This window comes from Saccostrea echinata, unplaced genomic scaffold (genome assembly GCF_033153115.1).
Source record: "Saccostrea echinata isolate AGI-Se365-2 ecotype Australia unplaced genomic scaffold, CSIRO_AGI_Sech_v1 ptg000016l, whole genome shotgun sequence".
In the NCBI taxonomy this organism is placed as follows: domain Eukaryota; kingdom Metazoa; phylum Mollusca; class Bivalvia; order Ostreida; family Ostreidae; genus Saccostrea; species Saccostrea echinata.
In genome coordinates, this window is record NW_026889765.1 from 16,287,211 (window position 1) to 16,298,366 (window position 11,156).

Genomic DNA, 11,156 nt, shown 5'->3' on the forward strand with positions numbered 1-11,156 from the left:
TCAAGCGTGGATCAAGCTTTTATCGTAGCTTGTAAAAATAAAAATAAATATGAAACACGCGTAGTCGGACCAAAAGAGAGACATATTCTGAAATATATTAATCCACATTTTATCGTCAAACTAAATTGATAATGTGTAGACTTTATATAAAGCCGCAGGGAGCACATTTGTGCAGTAACGTGCAAGAATGACAGGTCCAGCCCCTCGAAAATATCAAAAGTTCAACGATATCCGCTTCACTATAAGTTCTGAATTTTTTAAACACTTATAGCTATTATTCCTACTATTCTGAAAAGTGCTGGGAGCTGGTTGTGAATTGTTGATTTATTCCTTAATGTAACATTATTCCAATGCGAATTATATTTTTGACTGGAATTTATAGAAAGACGGCTAAATTTTAAACAATTCCCGAGCATGAGGAAGCTGCTCCCAGCACTTTTCGTGTTAAGGAATTTGTCTCAAAGAAAACAGAATAAATTTTATAGCGGTGAAATGCCCGTATATCGTTGAACTTTTACGATCTTTGTAGTAGTACATATATGTTCTAATTTTAAAACTGTCACGTGGCAAACAGCTGATGTAAGCGATGTCGCTTTGGCCGAACTCAGCAGAGACCCGATATATACAAGTGCAAGCACCACAAATCACATTTATCAAAACTAATGCTGTTAAAAAAATATATTAAAATTATATTTCATGGGCGTCCTTAACCTAGCTGCGTAGTAATCAAGCTCAAAAGTCCATTGAAACAATAAAAATTGTGAGCAAAGCATGCAAACATGGACCTCTTATAACAACAGAGGTGAATGTTTTGAAAAAAAATTCTTTTCACAATTTTATTTACCTGTATATACCTCTTACCTTCATTTTATGTTCTCGTGAAAAAAAAGTATTATTACACGTATCTTGTTTAACCATTGAAGAATGCTCATCCATTTGAAGCGTTTGATTGACAGATCCAGCGATCATCAATAACTGCGCTGGTGATAATACCTAAAACATGAATTACTTGTTTGGCATTTAATTGTTTTCAGAAAAGCTATATAAATATATCTAGCTCTAATAAATCATCATTTCTTCATTTGTTAGGTGAGTAGATGTTCTTTATGTGAAAATATAGTATTGCAGCATTAATATATAATTTTATTATCACATAAAATGTATTCTTATCTATTAAAATTCAAGCTGTTTGCAATTAACATTTAAATTGGTAGAAATGATAGTTATTTTAATACAACTTTTTTTACTTGATGTAACACATTAAATTAACTCGAATTCTCTATTATTTCAGACTTTCCAAATTTCAGATCAGGATGATACTGAACATCTCGTTGGATAACTTAACAACAGGCGAAGAGCAATTTCAACCCAACAGCAACAACAAATTCATCGAATTTGAGAGACTTGTCCAACGTGTAATTCCAGTCATATTTGGACTGATAGTACTTCTGGGATTCATAGGAAACGCATTAGTCATCACTGTTATTCTGGCAAAGAAAAAACTGCAAAATACTACGAATATCCTGGTTGTTAGTCTTGCCTCTGCTGATCTTCTCTTTGTTGTTTTTTGTGCCTCATTCACCGCTTCGAACTACGCAATGTCGTACTGGCCATTTGGAAACATTTGGTGTAAACTTGTTAACTTTATATCACACGTTTGTGCCTATGCAAGTGTTTGGACCTTGGTTCTTCTATCGTTCGATAGATACATCGCTGTTGTTCATCCAATACTCTCAAAAAGAATTAGAAATCGTCGAAATACGTATATTCTGGTTTTCCTTACATGGGCTTTGATCAGTTGTGGTAATATTCCAGTTCTTTTCCAGTACGGTGTTATACATTACAAGTGGATGGGGCAAGAAAGATCCGCTTGCAACAATCTTGCCGGCCTCAAAAACAAACTTGTGTTTAAGGTTTTTTACGGCTGTTTCTTTTCGTTTGGTTATGCACTTCCGCTTTCATTGATAAATTTGTGTTACGGTTGTCTTCTAAAATCACTGCGCCATCGTTCTCACTTAAGAAAGAAAAGTCAACGAACGAAAAAGTTCGTGATCACCTTTGTTGTAGCCTTTGCAATTTGCTGGCTTCCGATTCAAGTTATTTTGATCATACAGACCTTTACTGATAGCAAAATAACTATAGGATCCACAGCCGTTTTGATAGCTGCTAACTGCCTAGCTTATGCCAATAGTTGTATAAATCCACTGTTGTATGCTTTTCTCTCTGAGAACTTCCGAAGAAATCTTAGAATCCCGACTTTTTTATTTCCGAAACCTACTTACAGAACAGACAGAAGAGGAACACGGGAGACTATAGTTCCCTCAAAGGCATAAATAGACAAAAACGTTGAAAGAAAACATTCGTTTTCGGGATCTCGAAATTTTCAAGACTTAGTGAGATGATTAAACAAGCACATAATTTTATAAGAGATTGTATCTGACATTCAATTATAACTGAATGTTTAGTTAACATTATAATGTAAATTAATAAATAAATGAATGTAATCTAAAGTGAAAAATTGTTTATGTCTTTTTTCATTAAAAATTTCTGATCATGCAAGACATACATTAATTCAGTTCTAAGTAGCTGTATCTTATCTTTTAGCACACTTTTGGGTGTAGCCGTTGCACAGGGGATGTTTATTTCTCCAATCTGATCCAATCTTTAAAGTTTTAGAGGTCAGTATCTGCTCTAAATAGCTGTACCTTATCTTTTAGCACACTTTTGGGTGTGGCCGTTGGACAGGGGATGTTTATTTCTCCAATCTGATCCAATCTTTAACGTTTTAGAGGTCAGTATCTGCTCTGCCGCTCTTATGTATTGTTTCAGTGGAGTTTTTGAACTTGACCTCTGTTTTTTTATCTTTATAGGTATGTATATGTACACAGGAAAAACTAGATTGCCTATCATCGAATGCATAAATATGTAAAATATTCTTTCTATTTAACGCCATTACCAAAGGGCACCCACCTCAAGCTCCATCTCATAAATCAGAAAATAATAGGACAATAAATGGAAAAATAAAGCACTATAGCCCACCTCACCCAAATAATAAAAAATGAAAACGAACGAAGAATTTTCATGAAAGGCAAAGTTAAATCTTTTTCAATTGACAAAGATTTTGACTTAAATACTTTTTATTGATTATTCGAAAGTGGCATAAAATCAAGGTTAAAATTAGGCGCCCTAAACAAGGCGAATTTTTACTAGTAGAATTGATTTGATGTCATTTCATTTGATGCTTTAATCAAGCAAACAATTTTGAGCTCAACATCTAGATTAATTATGATTTTCTGGAGCTTAATTGAAAATTGCATCGAGAGCTGCATAATTTTTACCTTGAAAATTCGGACATAAACTTAATAGGAAATAAAGAAATACACTAGACAGAATTGCTAACGCAGCAATCCCTATTTCAATTCGCAAATACGACATCTGCCTCATCGACACGAGGAAATCGAAATTGCCGTCTTACATACTGCAGTCGAATTTGCTGATGTCTTTGTTACACACTCAAAACCCTCAAATGGCCTTCTTGCGTGCAAACTAATTTTCGGAAGCTGATTGCACATCTTTATTATGCTGATATAAGGTTGATGGTTATACCATAGTAGTCAGGTTAACGTTGCAGCAGCGATGATGACCCTAGTCTCTCAAACGATATCAAGTAAAATATCTATCATGTCGCTTAGTAGTTACTTAGTGCTATGGCATCCATACCCAGTCCATCTCACATCAGATTGCTGCCTTTTAACGGTATAATCATGCAATTATTGCTTGGTGTCTTTTGAAAAATCGTATTTACCCACAAAAGATTTTTTTTTACATTTCTCAGTCTAGTCAAATTACTTTCCAACAAACAATTTTTAGATTGTTTTATTTTGAACAAATATCTTCAAAAGAACACCTTACAAACATTATACCAACTGCCCAATCACGCTCGATTATGGTCAAACTCAGCAAACCCAGTTATGTTTTTTTCCCCTGAGTTTTTAATGAATTCAAAAATACAAAAAAAATTTAAACAAAGAAAATGAAAATTTATTCCTCTAAACCGGGTTAGCACGCTTTTCATGCATTTCTATGAAATAATTACGATTTATTTATTTATTTATTTAACTGAGCATTTAAACATCTTCCATTTAATCTTGATTACATATTTATAAATGAGGTGCGTCTTTTCAAAACTTCTGAAAAGGCAAAAAAAAAAAATGATTTTCTATGTTGCTGTATTTGATTTTTTTTTCTTCTTTATACCTGGACACCAAGCAGTCAAACTATTGGCATGGTTGTAATAAGTATTGGACCCTCTTCCAAAATTGCCAAATCCATGGCCCCATGGTCCCAGGGTCAGGGGTTCTGGTGTTAGGGCAGGGCTATTTGGATCATATAGTGAAAGGGCATTATTTCTTTGAAAATCTTCTTCTCTTCTCCAGGGTATTATTTAAACAAACTAAGTGCATGGTTATGATAAGCAATGGTATAGTGCCTTTTCTAAAATTGTGAATTTCATGGCCCCTGGGTCAGGGGTTCTGGTGTTAGGGCGGGGTTCTTTTGATTATATAGTGAAAATGCATTAATTCTTTGAAAATCTTTTTCTCTGCTCCTGGGTATTATTTAAACAAACTTAGTGCATGGTTATGATACACAAGGATGTCTTTTTCAAAATTGTGAATTTCATGGCCCCTGGGTTAGGGGGAGGGCTCTATTAATAATATAATGAAAAGGCATAATTTTTTTTTATAATACAGTTAAAATGCATTATTTCTGTTAAATAATCCTGTCTGCCCCTTAGTGTTGAGCCGATAAACAAAGTGCTTAGTTATGATGAACAGTTGTGCTTCTTACATTTTTTTTTAAACGTGTGGTCACAGGTTTTGGTGTTTTACAGGGGAGAGGGGGGCTATATTGATAATATAGTGAAAATGTGTTAATTAATTCTTTGAAAATCTTCAACTACATAAGTGCATAGTTATGATGATGAGGGTACCTCTACCAAATTTGTGAATTTCATGACCCTGGGACATGGGTTTTAGTGTTAGGATAGGGCTGTGTTGAATCTGTAGTGAAAATGTATTATTTCTTTGAAAATCTTCTCTGCTCCTTGGCAAGTCGAGGGCATACAGTATAAAAGTTTTAATAAGGAAGGATATTTTTTCCAGATTTTTGAACATCAGGACCATTTGGTCAAGTGTTCCTGTCCTGGCCAGGGCTCTATTAATTTGTATTCTACTGAAAGAAGTTATTCCCCTTTGCCATTCACTTTTGATAATTAATCACTTTAAATAATGTATTTGAAAGTCATTAGACTAAGAGAATTATGCAAAAAATGATATTGTAAAATAAAAAAAAGTACTTTTATAGTTTTAATGATCAGATAGACTTGTAAATAATGAATAAATCAAAATGAGACAAAAATAACTTATCTCATTAAATGTTCTTCAAAGACCAAGAGAGGCCAATAAGAGAAGTCATAATATGGGGTTAAAAGTGGTACAAAAGAAGTAATAGTTTGTTAACAGTCTGCATGGTGATAGTGATAAATTGGGGATAGAATAGAATTTAAATTTATGAGTTGTTACTGAATACTTAACTAATTATTTCATTGATCCTGATCATCCTATTTCTCTTTGCTTTTGGGCAACAAAGCTTCATCTATTAGTTTATTTTATACTTTATGGATCATCTAAATTGTTTTATTATACTCAGGTGCCCTTGGGCCTCTTGTTTTCTTTGTATAATAAAAATTTGGAAATTTTAAAAACTAGACTAAAAAGACAATGTTAATGACGTATGACTCACTCTTATATTGATGTCTCAGATCATGCAGATCATATACACCAATCAAAAAACTGTTTTGAGCTACATAATGTAATCCCTCTTCGTAAAATAAAATTTTTATATCACTTAGGACATGATCCAGGAATATTTACATCATTTCACGATATATCCATGTAAGATTAAAATTGAAAGTCACGGCATTAGTTATAATTCATATCAACCCACTTATAATTATCATTTATCAGTAGGTGTTGATTAGAATATTTAAATTTTTTTTCAATGAAATTGAAATGTTAGAAAAGTGGAGGAAACACTCCATAAGCTTGATTAAACAATTATAAATTTGGAAAAAAAATTGATGGTAAATAGCTTCCTGAGGATCAATTGTGCTATATAATCTTCAAAGAAAAATTGCTTGGACGACTTGCGAACTACAGTTTCAGGCATCCAAAAAACATTTAAAACAGTGATATTAACACAGTGGATAGCAGAACGACCAAATTTTTCAAAAACTTCATCAATATTGTAAATATGATCATCTGAAACAACAATGAAAGAACGGCAAAGTATGAATATATTCAAGTTATACAAGACGTAAAAGTTTGGTGCCACTCTGCATGAGTATAATGAAACAGGCAAAATTTTCAATTGTCTTTCCTACAGGCCCAGCTATTGAAAACAGTGATAAGGATTTTTTTAAAGAAGCAAGAAAATATATGCAACGTTTGATTATGAGCATTTTGAGAAGGTAGTTTAAAATATGGATATATCACTTTGAATAGTGCACATCCTTTTGTGCGCAATGAGTATTACAGTTAAAACTGTTGGATCTCTGGTTATTTGGCTAAGAGCTACAGTTCTGTACAGTCTGGGCAGTCGAACGTAGGCATATACTGTAGCTAAGACGATTCAACATGATATCTTCAGACAAAGACCTCATTGGACATCAATGTTGAAACTGACATTTTAGATAAGTGAAGATGGAGGGTGTGGCTAGCAGACCGTACATATATACATGGATTCGGTTTTCATCAGTAGGTGCAGAAAGGTGTGAATGTTTGTTTAACGTCACTTCGAGAATTTCTTTGAAACATATTGAGACGCCACCACTTGCGGATGAAGACCGGTACTCGGCATTCAGGGACTTTGAGCAGTGGGATTTTTCCTACTACTTAAAATATCTTTTGCTAATTAAAAGTTTGTATAATATTGAAATATGTATTTGGCTCCAGTCCCCCTTTTTCAGCTCTTCAAATGTTTTTTTGTTTAAATATTTTGGATTTCCAACGTTTCGGCATGAGCATCACTGAAGAGACACAGTTTGTCGAAATGCAATCTGGTGCATCAAAATGGTACCGCAAATGATTTTTAATACAAAGATAGGATGAAATTTTGTTTTATTTTCAACATTATTTTGAAAGTAATACTGATTAGAAATTTTGACAGTCTGTACTTTTGTGGTCTTGAGACAGTTTTACTTTTGTAGTTTAGGATAGTGATTCTCTGCGTCCGAAAATGGTGGTTCAATGTTTCTGACAGTAGTGGTTTAATGTGTATGGCAATATAGTTAATTTTTCTGACAATGGTGGTGCAATACGTCTGACAAAGTAGTTCAATGTGTATAACAATATTTGTCAATGCGTCTGATAATGATGATTCCATGCTACAGACAATGGTGTGCAATGCGTCTTATAAAAGTGCATGGTTCATTGAACAATAGTATTGAATGCGTCTGACAGGAGTGCGACAATGCGACTGACCATAGTGTTGCAATGCATATAGAAATCGTGGTTCAATAGTCTGACAATAGCGGTTCAAAGCGTCTGATGATAATTATTCAATAATGTATGTCAATGGTGAATCAATGCGACTGACAATGATAATTCAATGCAAATGACAGTTGTGGAATTCAAATTTTGTGAAGAAATCAGGGACATTTTTTGTTAAAGAAAATAGATAATATATGCCTAAACAAAAAGGCATTTGCAGAGAAGTTAAAGCAGTAGCATCCGTTTTCCAGAATTAATAACAATTAAAATACGCATGATTTGATTTGACAGCCTCGGTAAATTAATTCTATAAAAACAATTATTTAAGAAATAACTTTGTCAGGTGCAGCTGTTTCAGTATTTTATTTTCACATATTGTGCGGATTTTCCAGAGACCGACATTTCATTTAAATATCATCTTTGAATTTTTCTTTAAATATTAGTTTGTTATTATTTGTTTTTTGACATGTAACTTGCTCATTTAGCAATAAGCAACATTTTCATTAGTAAACAGAAATTAAATTGAATTTTTTTCTAGCATGTGTGCATAAGGATAAATATGTTCTGATAGTTGTTTAATTTAATGAAAAAATAGACCTCTTATTTAAAAAAAAATATGCATACATATGTATACCTAGATTTCCTGTTCGACAGTCTCAATTTGGCCAGAGATTAACTATCTATTGTAACAGATCATTAGTATTTAAAATAAATGCATGTCGGGATTAAAATACAATAAAGTGCTTTGGTAAATAAAACCATGGGAAACATGAGTTAATACACACGTGTAAATTATTGACAAAATATAAACATGATTTAAAAGCAGTAAAAATAAATAAAAGTGGCGAAGTCTTTGACTTGAAAATGAATGGCATCGTAAATGTACTCAATATTAGCATTTTAACAATTTATTTCTATATAATAAATGAAGGAAGCAATCAATAATCTTTTCGACAATTTTTTTGTACTGAAAACGTTGTAGAACAGGTTATGTTTTATCCAATTTACATTCAATAAAAAATTCAAACAATGGCATAACAAGTGTTGAATACCAATAATAGGCAATGTCACTCTTTTGCATGCATTTCATACTTTCAGCTAAGCAAGTGTTTCTGATACGCTCAAATCCTCATAAACCTATCAAAATTCGATTTTTTTTTTCTTATTAAGAAGTTTTTGGGGACTCTACTGATACATCGCTCGACCAATCAGCAAGTATATAGCAGAGTAGCAAAAATGCTGATATTATTGTGTTTTAGATGTCTCAGTTTAAAATAAAATTAAATCATGACTTTGTACTAAGAGTACATTACGATCGTGGGGTCAGGTCACACTCCACCACATCAACTAAGAGGTAGATAACTCCAATAATAGAATGGTCAGATGGGGGATAGACAGACCAAGGTAAATACAATTCAAAACAATTAATTATAAATAGAAAGCAACAATTAAGATAATGTTAATCTCACTCAAAGATGACTCAGGAGAGCTTATTCTGATTGAAGCATGTCAGACTTCTACTTTGCATGTTCGGGTTTTTGATATTTCACGTTTTCAATCTTATCTTCAACTTTTTAGTAATTATTTCAACACAAGCAAAGTGGGGTGACATATAATTATTTTCATTATGTTACTTTTCTTTCAAAAATTCCATCGAGTTTATACATGTTAAAGTTTGCCAGCAACATACTAGTATTAAGTTACGAACTTGCGAATGTCAAGCAAGTGAAGTTGTTTTAAAATGGCAATGAATTCGGTTTTTTTTATCTATCGAAATCACGAAAACAGACATGTCAAAATTAATATTTTCATAATTACTGTATTTACTGAGATTTTATAATGATGCAAACAAAAAGAAGATGAAAATAGTATTGAATTTTTTCCAATTATTTCAAACTAGCAAGGTTCACTTAGGGCTTTTTTGGACCTGTGAATTTCAGAAAAATCAAAACTGCTAAATTTTAGTGGATAATTCATTAATTAAATATCATATATTTACATTCAGTGTAATTTTCTTTATGGAATTCATTAGAAATCTATGACGTTCAAATCTCTGTAACACAAGCGAAACCTTGTCCGACAATAGTGAATCTAAGACATAGTGTCTTACAATATAGTTCAATGTGTCTGACAATAGATGTTCAATACGTCCGTTAAAACGGTGTTTTAATGCATCTGACATTGTTGGCTCTGTCAGTGGTGCTTAAATGCATTTCACTATATAACTATGGTAATTTTAAGCGTTCGAAAATATAGGTTTAATGCGTGCATGGGTGTTTCAATGTGTTTAACAGTCCTTGTTTAATTTGTTTATTAGTGGTAGTATTTCAGGTTTGGTTCTATGTCTGTTAATGGTGGTTTAATATGTCTAACAAAGTGGTCCAATTAGTCTGATACATGTAGTGGTAATTCAAATTGTGAAAAAATACATTTTGGGCGAGGCGTAATCTCCGTATTGATTTGATGCGTGGTGGGTACATGTAGGTCACGTGGAGGGGGCATATTGATTTGATGTGTGGTTGTTAGGTCACGTGTAGGCAGCATAATATGGTTTAATACAGAATTCTTCTCAACCAATGAAATTTCAAGATTTTTTTCAGAGGCAGGATAATGGTGGTTAAATGCGTTTTCCAGTGAAGGTTCAATGCGTCCGACTATGTTAATCCAATAAGATATCGATTCAATTTTCTCAGCAAGTATGCATGAGGATGTCATTGATAAGTTATTCTGAAATTTAGAATCGATTGATAAAGTACATATATCATAAAAGCCATGCATATATTAAGATGTTTTGTTCGACAAACCTCGGTTTCACCACAGTTTTCTTACATATTACACCAAAACAAATGGCTATAAAATCGTTAATGCATTGGGATAATGTAGCAAAAGACATTAAGTAAATAAAATCATTTGGAAACATGAGTTCACTCATAATGAAGATTTACTGACAAAAAAAAAATTCATAACAAAATGGTAAACGTTTCAGCAAGCTGCGAATATTGCTGCTTGAAAAAAAGAAGGACGCCGTGTTTGTTTTTCGATTATTTCATATTATTGATACGTTGAAGAACAAGTTATGTTTTATCTGATTTACATCCAATAAAAATTCAAAGAATGAAACTATATGCAAGTGTTTAATAACAATCAAATTCACTGTTTTGTATGCATTTCATCATTTCATACTCTCCACCAGCCAAGTGTTTCTGATCTGCTCCTCAGAGATCTTTCAAAATTTGGTATTCCTTTCTTTCTTTCTTTCTTTTGATTTGGTTAAACTTTAAATAAAGCGCTCGACCAATCAGCAAGTGTATTGCAAAACCGCAGACAATTGGCTAATATTCTGTTTTAGAAGTTTCTTCTCTGTATTTTCCAGAAAGGGAAAAGGATCACGAAGGAGGTTAAGACATAATAAAGTATATGGATGTATGGTGTTCCGTTGGGGCCACTCGCACCTTCGCACTCTCGCCTTTAGGGCGAAGATGCAAGAGTGCGAAGTTGCGAAGGCGAAGGAGCGAAAGTGCGAAGATGCGACGGCGAAGATGCGAAGGCGAAGGAGCGATACTAATATCGCACTTTCGCCTTCGCAACTTTGCACTTTCGCACTTT

At 33.1% G+C, this 11,156-nt stretch overlaps 1 protein-coding gene across 1 annotated transcript; it reads left to right on the plus strand.

The window, feature by feature from the left end:
• The first annotated feature begins 1,313 nt into the window (after positions 1-1,313).
• On the plus strand, positions 1,314-10,952 carry LOC133188184 (allatostatin-A receptor-like). Its single transcript, XM_061323563.1, has 4 exons — positions 1,314-1,655; positions 2,115-2,248; positions 9,743-9,780; positions 10,924-10,952. Exons 1-4 carry the CDS (start codon positions 1,314-1,316, stop codon positions 10,950-10,952), a joined length of 543 nt encoding a protein of 180 aa, XP_061179547.1.
• The last annotated feature ends 204 nt before the right edge of the window (positions 10,953-11,156 follow it).